This window comes from Eschrichtius robustus, chromosome 9 (genome assembly GCF_028021215.1).
Source record: "Eschrichtius robustus isolate mEscRob2 chromosome 9, mEscRob2.pri, whole genome shotgun sequence".
Taxonomy (NCBI): Eukaryota; Metazoa; Chordata; class Mammalia; order Artiodactyla; family Eschrichtiidae; genus Eschrichtius; species Eschrichtius robustus.
Genome location: NC_090832.1, coordinates 25,546,604 through 25,564,631, shown reverse-complemented (window position 1 = coordinate 25,564,631; position 18,028 = coordinate 25,546,604). Strand labels below are relative to the sequence as shown.

At 38.4% G+C, this 18,028-nt stretch overlaps 1 protein-coding gene across 3 annotated transcripts; it reads left to right on the top strand.

The window, feature by feature from the left end:
* Positions 1 to 392: 392 nt before the first annotated feature.
* On the top strand, positions 393 to 17,940 carry CCDC28A (coiled-coil domain containing 28A). Of its 3 annotated transcripts, none has more exons than XM_068551544.1 (6): positions 393 to 634; positions 2,504 to 2,703; positions 5,921 to 6,084; positions 10,608 to 10,762; positions 12,536 to 12,558; positions 14,898 to 15,047. In XM_068551544.1, exons 2-6 carry the CDS (start codon positions 2,546 to 2,548, stop codon positions 14,965 to 14,967), a joined length of 570 nt encoding a protein of 189 aa, XP_068407645.1. In that variant the 5' UTR covers positions 393 to 634; positions 2,504 to 2,545; the 3' UTR covers positions 14,968 to 15,047. The 3 variants fall into 3 exon arrangements, with proteins under 3 accessions (XP_068407645.1, XP_068407646.1, XP_068407647.1); XM_068551545.1 differs by lacking the exon at positions 14,898 to 15,047 and adding an exon at positions 17,375 to 17,940 and having other exon boundaries at positions 403 to 634; XM_068551546.1 differs by lacking the exon at positions 393 to 634 and adding an exon at positions 751 to 831 and having other exon boundaries at positions 14,898 to 15,051.
* The last annotated feature ends 88 nt before the right edge of the window (positions 17,941 to 18,028 follow it).

The following is an 18,028-nucleotide window of genomic DNA, read 5'->3' as shown; positions in this document are numbered from 1 at the left end:
CATTTCATTCAGGGGCTCAGCCTCGGGGTTGCTAAACAGAATCACGTTTTTTTACGCTGCCTTACAAGCCAACGTTGGTTTACCTTGCGAAGTCCAGGCGAGGCATTGGAAACAATCCGGAACAGTTGCTATGGCGACACTCTGGTTCCGCCTCCACGCTTGCTCGAACAGCATGCTGGGAATTGTAGTGCGTGGGAGATGACACTCACGGAGGGGGCGGGACAGCTTCCGGAAAAGGTACTACATTTCCGGTTTTTGCCACCGCCTCCCCTCCTTACCCTCCCAGCTTCTGGGCCACTGAGCCCCAAATAAAAGCCCACCTCTGGATCCTCCTTTCCATGCCCGTCGAACTTACAGTGAATGCAGGACAGGGGAAGCAATGCGGTGCCAGGGCCGGAGACGGGAGCCGCACAGGTGGAACAGGAAGAGGCGAGGCTCCCGGCCAGTAAGCGGAGGCTCCGCCTCCTTACGTCACTTCCGTAAACAAAGGTCATTGTGGAGGCGAGAGGTCCGGGATGTGACCCCGGCTCAAGCTGCAGCTGTAGCATCGGCGGCTGCAGCTGCGGCGGTGGCTTCAGAGGCCCCGGGGTCCTTGCAGGTTGTGGAAGAGGACCCCGATCCCCTTCTTCCTCAGGTATGAAGTGGAAGCAAAGGCACCCCCTCAATGTCCCCCTGTAGGCCCCTCCCACCACCGGTTCTGGCCGCTACCGGATTCTGGGCGGGGAAGGTTCTCCGTGAAGGCTGATTAGAGAAGGGCAATGAGGTGAAGTCAAGAGGAATTTCTAGTGGTCCTGCTTGGAGGCTGTGGGTTCCTGGCTCTCAAACTAATGTGTGAGTTGGACTACGAGCTGTAGTCTATGAAGGTCTTCTCTGAATGGTTCCTTGCTGCTTGGTATACAAGAAGGGTTTCGGTGCTCTTGTAGTAGTGATGTTATCTAACCAAAAAAGCATAATTTTCGAGCCCTGGCCCCTCAGAACATCTTATCAATAGTTTAGACCACTGTTGGTTTATTTGCATTGTTTCCTGGTTTTTTTTTTTTTATTCTTGTGTCACCAACTGCGTATAAGCATAATTAAATTCGAAAACCAGTGTGTTTATGTGTATCATAAATTTATACAGATCCTTGCCTCTTTGGAGAACTGATATCCCATCTTCTCTATTCAGTTATTTTTTAAACATTTAATTTGTGTTGTTGCATGCTGAAACAACCCCGAAATGTCTGTTCTGTTACTTAAAATGCTTCTTAAAGGAAAAATTGTTAGCCAAGATTTAAGCGGATTTGCGTTCGTTATCTGGGATTAGAGACTGGGCAATAGAGCCTTTCCTTTACAGCCTTTGGTCCTTTGGAGGTTTAGCTCCAGTTATGATTGTCTAGAGTCAGCCTGAGCCAACTGAGCTCAATGGTTTAAATAACAGTGCTAGTAACACGGAGTCCAGACAGTAGCCAAAAAAATCTATTTTCATTAAAATTCTCAAATAATTACTTGAGGAGTGACATCAGTAGATTTGAGTCTTTTTGAATGTTCATAGAATGATTAAATTCAACACAACATACAATAAAAGGCCTAACGGTCCTAGTGCACTTTACAGTCTGATGAGAAGAACAGCCATATAAATTTCTCATCTTATGATACATGAAACAATATAATTAGGAAGAATTTAATATTATGCATAAATAAAAAGGAAATGTGGAAGGATATTTTTAGATGGGTGGCTGTTAGAGAAATAAAGCTGGTTAATACACAAAGGGAAAGTACTGGATAAATAGAAGGTTTTACACATATTCTCTATGGAAGGACTGACTGTAACTTCATAGTGTAACTTTTTTGACATTGACAAAACTAAACATATATAATAAAGTTTCATGTTTCCTTGGAAATAGGTAGAGAAAGTAAATTTAAAATTATGATGGAACAAGTTTAATTTTACAGAACTTCATTTGATCAAGGAACTAGAATCAGTATTAACTCTAGGCAGCAACTGAATTTCTACTTGGTAGTTGAAATAAGGTTTCTAGTTGCTAATTAAAATGCAGGTACCCATGTCAATTATATATCTGTTTGTATCTAGGTGGTTTTTCAAAGAATACGTTTTAGAAGGGAGACCTAAGGGGCACATAAAGCTTGAGTCAGGCTGGATGATTTGTTTAGTGTTTATATGTTGTTCCCCTTCTATAAGAATGTAGGGAACATTGAGGGCAGGGACTTTGTCTTGTTCAGTACTGTCTCTCCAATGCCCCAAATAGTGCCTGACATGTAGAAGAGCGTAAATTTTTGTGGGATGAATTAATAAACAGTGAAAAAATTTTTTGTCTAACAGGCAGTTTTGGTTAGGGCTTCTGTGTACATAATACAGTAAACTAAGCTTAAGAATCCTTGTTCTAACTTTCTTTAATGACCTCTGAAATTCTTGATCCTCTTTCAGCCCATGAAGTGGGTCTTTGAAGCCCTTTCATTTTGGCGTATTATAGCATATGTGTATAATTTTGCTGTATTTCCTTAGGTCATAAGAAGCTGGCCTTGGTGCAGTAAGGAACTTAAAACAATGGAGGAGCGCAAAGTGAAGAGGAGGAGTCCTAAGTCTTTTAGTGCCCACTCTACTCAGGTTGTTAATGCCAAAAAAAATGCCATTCCAGTTAGTAAAAGCACGGGGTTTTCAAATCCTGCATCACAGTCAACTTCACAGCGACCAAAGTTAAAAAGGTGAATTCTTTTCTTTCACATTATCACAGCAAAATGCTATTAAAGTAAATACTAAATCCACTAATTCTTATAACATTTTTTTCCTCTTGGTTTGACTTTTGAGGCACATATTATATGTGATTTAGAAAAAAATTTTTTGAAGGTTACAGTGCATAGAGATTAGAAAATGCAGAATGAATGATTGGCTTTAAGCCTCTTACTTTGTCTCATATTAAAATATACAGAGCAGGGACTTCCCTGGTGGCACAGTGGTTAAGACTCTGCGCTCCCAACGCAGGGGGCCCGGGTTTGATCCCTGGTCCGGGAACTAGATCCCACATGCATGCCGCAACTAAGAGTTCGCATGCCACAACTAAGGATCCGGTGAGCCTCAACTAAGGAGCCCACCCGCCGTAACTAAGGAGCCTGTATACCGCAAGTAAGGAGCCCTCGAGCCACAACTAAGACCCAACGCAACCAAATAAATAAATAAATATTAAAAAAAAAATACAGAGCAAGAAAACCTGCAGACAAAGTTGATGAGCTAGCCAGAAATGGAAAAGACATATCTGGTTGTTGTTTTTTTTAAGCTGAGTGTTTGTGCTTTGGTAGTTTTATTTTTTTTAAAAGAATGAGTTCACTGTTTTAGTAGAAATGATTTGTATTTATTGTAAATATTTAAACACAGGAAAAATTCAAAGAAGAAACAGAAGAATACTAAAATCCTACCACCTAGAAGCAATCATTATTAATATTTAGTGAACATATTAATATTTGCCTTAAGACTTTAAAGGAAACGGGGGACAAGTTTAAATGTTACCTATTATTGCTGCATATATGAGTATTTTGTAGGGTTAGATATTTGGAAAGCAGGATAATATCTTAAGAGAAAAAGCATTTCATAATCTCAATCCTCTAGATAATTATGATTAAATAAGCTTCTAACTGCAAGCTTATCATGAGAGTCAGTTAAGGAAGTAATGCTTGTAGCACTTTGTAGCCACTGGATTAACACAAAAGACAAGATTGCTGGTGATGATCTCACACTGTCCTTGAGGAAACAAAAGGGACATAGCCAGAGACCCTTGGAAAAGAACATTCCAATAAGGAGTTTAATTTAGAATCAGATTTTGAATATGGTTATGGTTGATGAGGAAAGAAAGCCAAGAGATTTGAAAGGGAATCACTCCTTTTTCCAAACTTTTGCATCAGTTTATTTGTATCTCATTGTCATTTTCTACCTTGTACTTTTATTTCTCTCCCCTCTTCTAGAATGTGGGCTTCCTGAGGGCTGGGTCTTGTGTGCCAGACAGTATTTAGAGTGGGGCTTTGCACATAGTATAATTTCAGTGAGTGCTTTTTAATTGAATTATTTTAACATAAAGTGAGACAGTGTGACATGATCAAAAACACCAAAGTAAGAAGAAACAGATTTTTATTTTCCTTTTTGAGAAGGTTGTTAAGTGATGAACTGATGCAAAACACTTACTTGGATAAAGCTTCCAATTTGAAAGAAAAAAAGATTTGCTATACTGAAACCTTATAGTCTATAGTAGTTTATGTCAGATTTTAATGTGAATATGGATCTCCTGGGAATGTTTTTAAAATGTAGATCCTGAATCAGTTAGTTCGGGATGGGGCTTCAGCTAAGCATTTCTGATAAGCTCACAGGTAATACTGATGGTACAGGTCTTGGACAGCACTTTGAGTAGCAAGATACTAGATAGTGATAGTAAATCTAATATCACGTGTGTAAAATTACAAATCTCTCTTTGTGAAGAACTGTTAGTGACCTAGCGTCAACGGCCTATGTGTTCTAAGTTGATTTCTTTTCACGGGAATTAATTAGTCTTGCCACCTTTGCCCGCACACTCAGAGCCCCCCAGTACACCCTATTCGTCTTACCCACATTGTGGCGAGTGCACTTGTGGGGAAGAGGTCTTCATGCTACGTTACGTAGAAATTAACTGAGTCCTGAATATATGTGTTATGTCAGGATCTATAGCACGTGTCAGGGTTATAAAAGTAACACACAACCCCGTCTCCCATTTTTGCCTGGTTCACTCCTAGTCTTTAAGCCTTCACTCACATATCACCTTTAGGACGTTTTCTCTGCTGCCCTTAGGTTGAGTAGACTGTTCTTTCTCTCTGCTCCCGTATCACAGTATGTATAGCACCATCACTCCAGAGTTTGAGAGCCTGGCATATGCTAGACGTGTGTAATGAGAACTAGCCTAGTCTAGGGGTTCGGAAAGGGCCTTCCTGAGCAAATCACATTTAAACTGAGACTTGAAGGATGTGTGGGAGGTAGCCTGGCAAGGATGGCAGTGAGGGGAAGGGTGCTAACGTGGGCAGAGGATTAGCTGCAAGGAGACGAGAGAAGGGATTTCTAGGAAGCAAAAGAGATTCAGAATGTCTAGAGCATTGACATGCAAGAGAGGATAGAATTTCTTCAGGTTATCGGACTACTGAAAGGTTTGCATTAAGTAAATTATATGATCTGACTTTACTTTTTAAAAATTGACTTGGCTGCTCTGTGGGCTCAGAGACAGCACGTAGAGGCCGGGAGACCAGCTGGGAAGCTGCTGGAGTAGCTGGGTCAGGTATAGGACAGTGGCAGTGGAGGAGGAGAGATTAGAGACAGCTCTATGGGTGTGACCAGTAGGACTTCATGACTGCACGTGGGGGCCTTAGGAAGCTGGAGGAGTCAAGGATAACAGGTTCTAGCGCTCCATCACATGTTGGTGGTGAATTTCTGTCTGTCTTTCTCCTTAGACTGGGCATGCTTCAGTGCAGTCACTGATGTCCTGCATGCGTTCATATACTCAGTGTCTGGCACCGTGTCAGCTACAGAGTAGGGGCCCCATAGCCACTTGTTGGACAGCCCATAGTTCAGGGAACAGCTAGGATAAAGTTAGATGGGAAAGCAGAATATGTTTACGGAGAAGTGAAATATGAAACACAGGCTAGTAAAAGTTTTTTTTGCAGTCCAAAGAATTACCATAGAGTAAAAGTACATTACTCAAACTCTTTATATACCTTAGTAGTTATAGTTTATACATTTGTTTGAGATTTCATAGCCTGTTCTTTTGGTTTCTGCCTTGAAATGGCTGCTTTTATTTAGTATTGATTTTATTCGGATGTCTTGTTTTTCCCTTAATCTAGAACAGCCTGAAAAAATATCTCTTTTTAAAGGTAATTATAGGCAATTAAATTTTTTATTGCACCCTTTTTACAGAGTGATGAAAGAAAAGACCAAACCTCAGGGTGGAGAAGGCAAAGGCGCTCAGTCAAGCCCGATCCAGCACTCCTTCCTCACCGATGTCTCTGATGTCCAGGAGATGGAGAGGGGGCTCCTCAGCCTTTTGAATGACTTCCACTCTGGAAAACTCCAAGCATTCGGTAATCCATAGATGTTTCTCTCTACTCTTTTTCTTCTCAAGATGTTTGCATCATATTTTCTGCATATATTTTGCAATTCCTTTTTGAAGTGTCATTTTCTTTTATTTAAAAAAAACAAAACAAAACAACAGTCCAGAGGCATAAAACGCAATCATCCTAGATTTCATTTGTCGTGGGATATAATTTGTCTTGTAAGATTTCAAGAAAAAAGTTTTTTAAAAAGGGAGGGTTAGTTGAATTGTTAAAGTAGAATTGCTGTTGACTAAGTATCTTGAAAGTGTAACAAACGAAAGGGACATTCTCTGTCAACTGAAATACTTTAGATTTAGTGTTTCAGTTTTAGAAAGACTCAAGATCATTTTTCTTTACCCTTTCAAGCCTAAACTTGTTTCTTGCTCACAATACCTGACCTTCGAATATTAAAGAATCTGGCTTGATGAAGACGTAAGAACAGTTAACTGATCGTCCCAATAAAACTCTGAGTAGGTATTTTTGTATGTGAGTTCACAAAGTGTATGGTCAGATTTTTCATGTTCTGCTTCCAACTCACTTTATAAGCTTTTTCTGATTATAAAAATTATTTCCCTGCCTTTTTAAAAAGCAATCTAAAAATTGTTGAGTGCACACGTATGGAATCTCACACAAAAGCATAAATGTCATCAACATAAATATTTTGTTTTTAAGTGCTGTCTTTCCCCTCCCCAGCTCTTTTACTTGGCTTCCCTACCCCTTCCCTTACGCCCTCTACTGCCTCTGCCTCCCCCCAGCCCCAACCAGTTAACTGTGTGACACACACACACACACACACACACACACACACAGATTTTTCTTTTCATTGTTTTCTATAAGTAGTATCTTATATACACTTTTCGGTGTCTTGCTTTGCTCACTAAACAATACCTGATGAAAATCTCTCTGAGTCACCTGGTATAGCTCTAATTCTTTCTTTTTTTTAATGGCTACATAATTTTCAAGTTGTGAATATACCCTGGTTTATTCAGCCATTTCTCTGTTGAAGGGCATTTACTTCGTCTCCAGTTTGGAGCCGCTAAACTCAATGGTGTAGTGAACATCATTTTACATTATCCTTATGTGGCTGTTTTGATTTCTTTGGGATGGATTCCCATGAGTGGGATTACTGGGTCAAAGCATAGAGGTAATTTTGATTTTAATAAAAGTATCCAGATTGCTTTTCAAAAAAGCTATTGCACTTTTAGTTTTCATTAACAATTTATGAAACAACTCTTTTCCCTGAATTCCCACCAGCTAATAGGTATTACCAGCCTTTTCATTTTTGCCAGCCTGTTGCTGTAAAGGGTTTTTTTTATTACTGTTGAATTTGAATAGCCATGAATGTTTGTTAAGCGGTTGGATTGCTCTTTTTTAGGACCTTTACCCAGTTTTTTATTTGGTTATTTATCCTTTTGTTGTTAATTACTAAGAGCCCTTTGCATATTTTAGGTGCTAACCCTCTGACCTATTTTGTTTTTATTTTTTTAAGCAACATTAGTGTGTCTGTGGATTTTATGGTATACATCGCCTTATAAAAGTTTTAAATTTTTGTATACTCAAATATGTCTATCTTTTCTTATAGTTTCTGGGTTTCCAGTCATGGTTATACTATTATTTGAAAAGAAGACATTAAAAACACGTTATTTATTTCACAAAGATGTTTTATGACATCCCTTCCTCCTTGCTTTACTCCATCCTGGTAAGGTGGCATCTTTAGAATACTTTCACTTCCCTCTCCCCTCTCTTCTCTCCCACCCTTGAGATATAATCTCTGGATCACTTTTACTTCTTCACTTTTCTCCCCAACACCCTTCCTGCCCTAACTTTTAAGTGACTTTGTATTCTTGGATTGAAGTCTCTGTTATTCGATGGTTTGCTATATATAAGCATTGCAGATGAGAAGTTGATTGCCAGTTGGATTCTTTCTTTTTTTTTTAAAGATTTATTTATTATTTATTTTTTAATTTTATTTATTTTTGGCTGCGTCGGGTCTTAGTTGCAGCACGCGGCATCTTCAGTTGCAGCACAGGGGCTCTTCGTTGTGGTGCACGGGCTTCTCACTAGTTCTGGCATGAGGGCTTTCTCTCTCTAGTTGTGGCGCACAGGCTCCAGGGCATGTGGGCTCTGTAGTTGTGGCATGCGGGTTCCTGAGGGCATGGGCTCTGTAGTTTTGCAGCACGCAGGCTCTCTAGTTGAGGCATGCAAGCTCAGTAGCTGTGGCGTGTGGGCTTAGCAGCCCCACGACATGTGGGATCTTAGTTCCCTGACCAGGGATCGAACCCGCATCCCCTGCATTGTAAGGTGGAGTCTTTTTTTTTTTTTTTAAACATCTTTATTGGAGTATAATTGCTTTACAGTGGTGTGTTAGTTTCTGCTTTATAACAAAGTGAATCAGTTATACATATACATATGTCCCCATAACTCTTCCCTCTTGCATCTCCCTCCCTCCCACCCTCCCTATCCCACCCCTCTAGGTGGTCACAAAGCACCGAGCTGATCTCCCTGTGCTATGTGGCTGCTTCCCACCAGCTAGCTATTTTACATTTGGTAGTGTATATATGTCCATGCCACTCTCTCACCCTGTCACATCTTACCCCTCCCCCTCCCCATATCCTCAAGTCCATTCTCTAGTAGGTCTGTGTCTTTATTCCCATCTTGTGTAAGGCGGAGTCTTTACCACTGGACCACCAGGGAAGTCCCTGGATTCTTTCTTACCAAGTAATTTTTTTCAGTCTCAATGCTTGAAAGATTTTCTCCTTTATCTTTAAAGTTTAAGCGTTTACCAGAATATGCTTAGGACCGTATCATCCCTGCCTGGAAATCAGTGAGCCCTTCATATCTGCCAACTCATCTTTCATCTCAAGGAACATTTTTTTCTATTGGTCATTTATTTCTCCTCCATCTGTTCCTTTTTATCCTTTTGGAGATTCTATTGTTCTCATGTTAGGTCACCTGGGTCCATCCCCTGAATCTTTTCTCTTGTTCCTTGTGATTTCTACCTCTTTATATATATATATATATATATATATATATATATATATATATATATATATATATATATATATATATATATATATATATATATATTTTTTTTTTTTTTTAAATCTACAGCTACTATCTTTTTTTTTTTTTTTTAAACTTTGGGTTTATTTTTTATTTATTTAAATATTTATGGCTGTATTGGGTCTTCGTTTCTGTGCGAGGGCTTTCTCTAGTTGTGGCAAGTGGGGGCCACTCTTAATCGCGGTGCGCGGGCCTCTCACCATCGCGGCCTCTCTTGTTGCGGAGCACAGGCTCCAGACGCGCAGGCTCAGCAATTGTGGCTCACGGGCCTAATTGCTCCGCGGCATGTGGGATCTTCCCAGACCAGGGCTCGAACCCATGTCCCCTGCATTGGCAGGCAGATTCTCAACCACTGCGCCACCAGGGAAGCCCCTTTATATTTTTATTCTATATTGTTTTCCTCTGTCTATATAATATATGTACATCTTTATATGTATACACATACACACATACATATATATCTCTTGAGGTAGTTCTTCCACTTGACCTTCCAGGTTGCTAACTGTTGAAAAACATCATTAAAATAGAGGAAATATGAGATATTTTACTATGAAGAAAGGATGATTTTGAAAGAGCTGTAACTAGCTTTAAAATTATTAGTAGTCCTTAACATAATGTAATATAGTCAATTTATGAAGATGTTATAAAGCTGGCTAGAGGAAAAAATAGTATAATTTACATTAATTCATATTTATTCAAGATACATACTTCACCTTTAGCTGAGCTATATTATACCTTTGAGAAAAATCAAAGGTTTTGGGAGGGGAAAATGATAGTATCAAGAATTTGCAGAGGCTGTACTGAAACTGAATGAAAATATGTAATATTTCATGTATATACATCAGTTGCTCTGGGCAGATAATGCTACCTCAGAGGACTCTAGTCAATAAACAACGCAAGACCTATCCTTTAGCAATAAGTTGTCTTCCTCTACTGTGTATATATTGTGGTTCTCATGCTTCATTACATTCTTGACACTTTATAAATATTTTCACTTATATTTCTTAAAGGAGGAGTACATGGTTGGTTGGCAGAATGATTCATGGTTGAAGTCCTTATAGGACTCTTAGTTTCACTCAGATCATTATAAAATGTTGGGTTACTCAGTTTTAATGGCAGTTGTCAACTAGGACGTGAATAGATGGTGTTAACACCTCTATATATGATATTACTATTGAAAAAGTTTTTTTTACCTAAAGGGTTCTTTCATTCTTAAATTTTTTTTCTATATCATTTTTTAATGCCCATGATTATTTTTTAGATTGTTGTTGTTTTCCTGGTTGGAGATTTGATTTATAATTTTACACAGAAAATATGCAGTCATTAATGTAATTTACAAAAGAAAGAAAACCAATTTCTTTTAAGCACCTTGACTTTAGAAGTTTCTCCTCAAGACAGTTAGTTTGACCTATCCTAATCTTTATTAATGTTCTGGAATGTTCCCCCAGGAAATGAATGTTCCATTGAACAGATGGAACATGTTCGGGGAATGCAGGAGAAATTAGCTCGCTTGAATTTGGAGCTCTATGGGGAGTTAGAGGAACTTCCTGAGGATAAGAGAAAAGCAGCCAGTGACGCCAATCTGGATAGGCTTCTGTCTGATGTGAGTACAGTCCTCTTTCTTTACTCTTTTCTTAATCAAAATTTTTATTGAGATAAAATTCACCATTTTAACCATTTTAAAGTATAAATTCAGTGATTTTTAGTATATTCACAATGTTGTGCAGACATCACCACATGTAATTTCAGAACATTTTCATCCCTCCAAAAAGAAATCCTCTACCTCTCAGTGCTCCCCTCCCTCTATCCCCCAGCAACCACCAATCTATTTTCAGTCTCTATAGATCTGCCTATTCTGGACATTTCATATAAATGAGAACCATAAAATATGTGGCTTTTTATGTCTGGATTCTTTCACTTAGTGTAATGTTTTCAAGTTTTATCCATGTTGGACTTTATACTCTTTTTTGAAAGCAATATATCCAAAGGATATATTGTGATCCAGTATATCCTTATATTTACATCTAAGCATATTTTCTGGGATATTGGCAAATCTAAAAGGAAAATATTTGCATCTGTACATATAAAAGATCTTAAGATATAGAAGATAGTAGGTCAAAAGATCCTGGTATGATTAATACATTTTGCCTTATTTACTCACGTGGTAGTTACTTACACTATGCTTGGTGTTTATGGTAATTTAGTAGGTTGCCATGTGTATTTGCTTGCAAGGGTTGCCGTAACAAAGTACCACAGACTGGGTGGCTTAAGCAACAGAAATTAATTTTCTCACAATTCTGGAGGCTGAGAGCTGGAGACCAAGGTGTCAGCAGAGTTGGTTTCTTCTGATGTCTCTCTCCTTGGCTTGTTGAAGACCATCTTCATGTTCACATGGCATTCATCCTCTCTGTGTGGGTCCCTATGTCCAAATTTCCTCTTTTTGTAAGGAAAATAGTCATACTGGATTAGGGCCCATCTTAATGACTTCATTTTAACTTAATTCCCTCTTTTAAGAACCTGTCTCCAAATATAGTCACGTTATGAAGTATTAAGGGTTAGGACTAAAACATGAATTTTGGGAGGATACAATTCAACCAGTAACACCATATAGGATTCTTATATACTGAAAAGTGTTAATTAAATTTGCCTCTTTAAATCTTTTTTGGAACAAAAATAAATAAAAATTGAATTCAACATACTTTAGTTTCAGATTCCATATTTACCAGTAACAGAAATGGTTAATTTCTATTGCTTTTCTCTATCTTTTGAATAAGTAAATGTGAGTGAAATTGTATGCCCATAGTTTAAAAATTTCAAACCTATACTTTTAATTGTGATTGTGGTACGTTGAAAACTGAATTTGAAACCAGAAAGCCTTTGTTTAGTCCAGGGTCTACATAGAGCTGTATAACTTTGGGCAATTTAATGTTTTTGTAACTCAGATTTTTCTCTCTGTAAAATAGGGGTGGTTAATTCTACCTCATACTAAAAACTGAATATCACATAAAATCGTTTTTGTAATTCATAAAGTTCTTAAAGATTTTGATCATTAAAATGGCAGCTTTTTAAAAAAAGTCTATTATTAGAGATGATTATAATTAAGCATGGTTTTAAGAATCCTTATAAAACTTCAGTTTTTGTCATATGGTTTTAATTCTCTTATATTCTTATTTCATAAATACTAAAGCTACTTTATTATTATTTTGCATAAGTGAATTTCCCAGTCTGGAAATTTTTAGAAAGTTTTTTCTTTAATACTTTTTTGTTTAAAGAAAGCTTAAATGTGAAATAATGTCTTTAATAATGTATGGTTAACAATTATCTATGATAGTTATCTTATAAAAATAAAAACTAAATTTGTTACTTTGTGTTACAGCTAGAAGAATTGAATTCTTCCATGTATCCTTTGCTTAACATCAACAGTGAAAAGTTCACAGATTATAATTTTTGGTGAATAGTCCCAATCAAGTGAAGAAACCTACTGCTATTTACTGGGGCCATCTTTCTTTCCCTTTAGTTTCTAAATGGAATTTCCCAGTTGTTTTGTATGCTGAAATTGTGTTTTTCTGTGGTTTGTGCTTTGCTTTGTATGGTTTCTGTGTTTTTAAGACAAAATTTTAAAATGTTTTAATCAAGAGAATTAAGAATTAGGGTAGTTGCCATATACATTATTTTGAATCTTAGATTCTTAAGCTAAATGGAAGTGGGATAGCAGACATAATACAGTACTCTAAATTTAGGATTAGAACTAGAATATTTTAGATGCATTAAAAAAGTGTATTATAGGATTAACTTAAATGAAATCACAAAGGCACATGTAAAATATTCATGTTTTGACATTTCAATTTAGAGCAATTATTTCAAGAAATTTTTAAAATGGATTTTTGAACATACTGATAGGCACAATGTGAGATATATAAGAACAAAAAAAAAATGATCCTGCCTGTAAAATAATTTTAGTGGTAAGACATCTCTTTGAACCAAATAATGAGATACTGGAAAGGATACTGGTTGTAGAGTTAAGAGATTTGATTTTCAAAATTTGGTTCCACGTTTTGCTAATGTAAATTTGGGTAGATTGTTTAACATTTCAGAGTATCGTCTTTAATATGGGGTAACTACTACATGTAATCATGTGTATATGAAAATTTCCAAACTATATAGAATATATATTTTTAAAAAATCACTCTTATTGCAATAACATATACTGTTACTAACTGCTGAATTGTGCAGTAAAAACAATGAAGAAATAGGAAGATATATACAAATCCAGTAATAGTAATTAATATCTCACCTTTATTGAATACCTGCTATTTGCCAAGCATTATATGAAGTGTTTTACATGCATTATCTCATTTGATCCTACTCTTGGAAGTAGGTGGTGTTATACTCCCCATTTTACAGATGAAGAAAATACAGTTTTGAGAAGCCACATAAACTGTAGGAGATATTAATGTAAGATACCACTGCCAAGAAAGAGTTTAATATGGGGGTAAGATAGGAGTTAATTAGGAGGCTTTTCTTAGGAGTAGTTCCCGGTTCTTTTTTTTCTTTGTATTTGTTTTACGTTATATTCTATGCTTTATATTCTGTCTCTGCTTATGACACATAACTCCTCTCCTCTTATCTGAGCTTCTGTTAAACATTTAGACTCATTTGTCTCCCGCTTTCCTCACTTCAGCCCCCACGGTTCAGCAGGCCGTGGTGGTAGACTGCAAGCGCATGGCCTTTGGATCGCTTGGTCTCAGGTCTTGGTAAGCAGCTATGTAACCTTGAGCAAAGCCTAGCAACCCTAGTTTCCTCATCTGTAATAAATGTTCTTTCCGTATTCATACTTTCTCCTCCTAATTTTCCTCTCTGTCATCAGTGCCCCTATTATTATTATTTTTTAAACATCTTTATTGGCGTGTAATTGCTTTACAATGTTGTGTTAGTTTCTGCTGTATAACAAAGTGAATCAGCTATACGTATACATATATCCCCATATCTCCTCCCTTTTGTGCCTCCCTACCACTCTCCCTATCCCACCCCTCTAGGTGGACACACAGCACCAAGCTGAGCTCCCCGTGCTATGCAGCTGCTTCCCACTAGCTATCTATTTTACATTTGGTAGGTATATATGTCCATGCCACTCTCTCACTTCGTCCCAGCTTACCCTTGCCCCTCCCCATGTCCTCAAGTCCATTCTCTGCCTCTGCGTCTTTATTCCCCTCCTGCCCCTAGGCTCATCAGAACCGTTTTTTTTTAGACTCCATATGTATGTGTTAGCATACGGTATTTGTTTTTCTCTTTCTGACTTACTTCACTCTGTATTGACAGACTCTAGGTCCATCCACCTCACCACAAATAACTCAATTTCGTTTCTTTTTATGGCCGAGTAATATTCCATTGTATATATGTGTCACATCTTCTTTATCCATTCATCTGTCGATGGACACTTAGGTTGCTTCCATGTCCTGACTATTGTAAATAGTGCTGCAGTGAACATTGTGGTACATGTCTCTTTTTGAATTATGGTTTTCTCAAGTGCCCCTATTATTTTAATCTTCAAGATTGTTTAAAAATCCCTTCTATGACTATAGCAGACATTGCTAATCAGTCATGGCACTATCTGCTGTTTAGCCTGGACAGGGACATGAAATTATTTGCTGTCTCTTAATTACAGTTAGTTGTCAGGTGTTATCAGTTCTGTTTTGTATTCTTCCTTCATTCTCTACCCTCATCACCTGATTCCACAGCCTTTCAAATTTCTGTTCTCTAGAAACTCTAGAGCTGCACTGTCCAATATGGCAGCCACTAGCCAAGTGACTACTGAGCACATGAAGTGTTGGCAACATGGATTGACGTGTGCTTTAAGTAAAACGTGCACACCTGATTTCAAAGATTTAGAATGAAAAGATGTAAACTATCTCAATATTTTTATGATTACATGTTGAAATGATCATTTCCTGATTATGAGTATAAATAAAATATATTTTAAAAACTATGTCTGGGGGCTTCCCTGGTGGCGCAGTGGTTGAGAATCTGCCTGCCAATGCAGGGGACACGGGTTCGAGCCCTGGTCTGGGAAGATCCCACATGCCGCAGAGCAACTAGGCCCGTGAGCCACAACTACTGAGCCTGCGCGTCTGGAGCCTGTGCTCCGCAACAAGAGAGGCCGCAATAGTGAGAGGCCCGCGCACCGCGATGAAGAGTGGCCCCCGCTTGCCGCAACTAGAGAAAGCCCTCGCACAGAAACGAAGACCCAACATAGCCAAAAATAAATAAATAAATAAATTTATTTTAAAAAAAAAATACGATTGATTTAAAAAAAAAAAATCTATGTCTGTGTCTTACATTATATTTCTATTGGACAGTACTGCTGTAGACTTTAGACATTGCCACTGAGTTATTCTTCCTAAAACATCACTTTCATCGTGCCATTCTTGTTTCTTACCAAGTTTTTTACTATGTCAGATTTTTTTTTTTTTTTTTTTTTTTTTTAAATTATTTATTTATTTATTTTATTTATGGCTGGGTTGGGTCTTCGTTTCTGTGCGAGGGCTTTCTCTAGTTGTGGCAAGTGGGGACCACTCTTCATCGCGGTGCGCGGGCCTCTCATTATCGCGGCCTCTCTTGTTGTGGAGCACAGGCTCCAGACGCGCAGGCTCAGTAACTGTGGCTCACAGGCCTAGTTGCTCCGCGGCATGTGGGATCTTCCCAGACCAGGGCTCGAACCTGTGTCCCCTGCATTGGCAGACAGATTCTCAACCACTGCGCCACCAGGGAAGCCCACTATGTCAGATTTTTAAAAGGTTCTCAGTAATTTGATCACGGCATATTCATCCTGTTATAGTTTTCATCATTTTTCATTCCCACCAAGTTGGCTCTCTGGATGCCCAAGTTCATGCTCACCTTAATGCCTTTGTTCAGGTTGTACTTTCTATGTAGAGTTGCTCTGGCCTCCCCCTTCTCCTTATCAAATAACACTCAAGCTGACCACTTCCATAAAGCATTTCGTTTGTACCCCAAACTAGCATTCTGCATTATTTCATTATCTGTTGATATGTGTTAAATCTCATCCTTCCAATTGAACATCTCTGACGGCACAGCTCATGTCTGTACATTTTTGCAAACGTCTGCTGTACACGTATTGCTAGCATTTAGTTGTCCTCAATATATCCAGATCATTGAATTGAGTCTTGAAAAACAGGTGGCAAGTGGATCATATAGATCAAAGAGGAAAATGAAAGGCAGTGATGAGAAGGGAATGGAATAAACTATGCAGGGATTTTATCCTATTTCCAGTTTTCTTGAAGAATAATTCAGAGGATTATAGGAAAGGTTTTAGAGCTATGATGATTTTATTTTATTCTCTTGGGCTTTCACAAAGAAATTATTTTCCCAAGGAAATGAAGTGGTGTCGTTTCAAGTGAATTTTGTTAATCCAGTAAGTTTTCATATTTGCCTCTAATCAGTTTACCATGAAAATGATTCTTGCTGCATTAAAATAATTCTGTGCTCTATTAGAACCTGGAACATAGTCTTTTTTTTTTTTTAAGCCCTATTTTTTATTTTTATTTTTTCTTTTTTTGGCTGCGTTGGGTCTTCGTTGCTGCGCGTGGGCTTTCTCTAGTTGCGGCAAGCAGGGGCTACTCTTCGTTGTGGTGCACGGCCTTCTCATTATGGTGGCTTCTCTTGTTGCGGAGCACGGGCTCTAGGTGCGCGGGCTTCAGTAGTTGCAGCACACAGGCTCAGTAGTTGCGGAGCACAGGCTCTCGGCGTGCGGGCTTCAGTAGCTGCGGTGTGTGAGCTCAGTAGTTGTGGAGCATGGGCTCTAGGCCTGCAAGCTTCAGTAATTGTGGCTTGCGGGCTCTAGAGAGCAGGCTCAGTTGCTCCATGGCATGTGGGATCTTCCCGGGCCAGAGATTGAACCTGTGTCCCCTGCAGTGGCAGGCGGACTTTTAATCAGGGCGCCACCAGGGAAGTCCTGGAACATAGTCTTGAATCAGTGATTTGTTTTTAAATCTTCAAATTCTAGACATAGTAAAATTACTTTGCTCCATTTAAAGATTGTCTTACCACATCCAAGTTTCTGAATAGCAGCATAGGCACTTTCCCTTTAAACATACTTCTTTTTTTAATACCTCTGTCTCTTAGCTCTTGAATGTAATTTCCAGAAATTTAAAAGAAGTACTCATTAGAGAATGAAAATCTTCTTAACTGATGAATCCAGACAGAAACTCCATTTGGCAGATGCACAAGATGTTCCAAATACTTCTGCCGGCTAAAATGAAATGCAGTCGCTTTCTCGTGGTTTGAAGAAAAGCATCATTCTTTACTCTTCTAGCTGAATCCAGTAGCGGAATCATCTTCCACAATAAGGAATTAATTAAAGTGCAAGTGCAGTGACTGCTTTCACATGCTGCTTTCAGTGAACTCGACTTGCTATAATTCACCATAACTGGAGGCCTCGGCCTTGTGGAAGGCGTAATCAGGAAATGTGATACAGAGCTTTTGCTGCTATGCTTTATATTGTTGCCTTACGGGTTATACTTGAAATGCACTGTGCTAAATGTTGTTGATGGGGCTGAAGGATTTATCCTTCCTGAGCTCACCAAACTTATTCCACTGTTGATCATAAGTTGATGACGCCCAGGCTTTTCGTGGGAGCCCAGCTTCAGTTTACGTTAGACAATCAGTACACACGCCCGGTGTGTTTTCCAGTGGCCAGTGACAACAAAATGTTAAATGAGTATTTGTGAAATTTGCTATTTTTAATAAAGTGATTGTTTTAAATTAGTCTCTCTGTCTGTTTTGGAGAAACCTGTAGTCTTCAATCTGGGAATACAAGGGCTCAGCCCTCAAAGGTAAACTGTGTTTAGAAAAT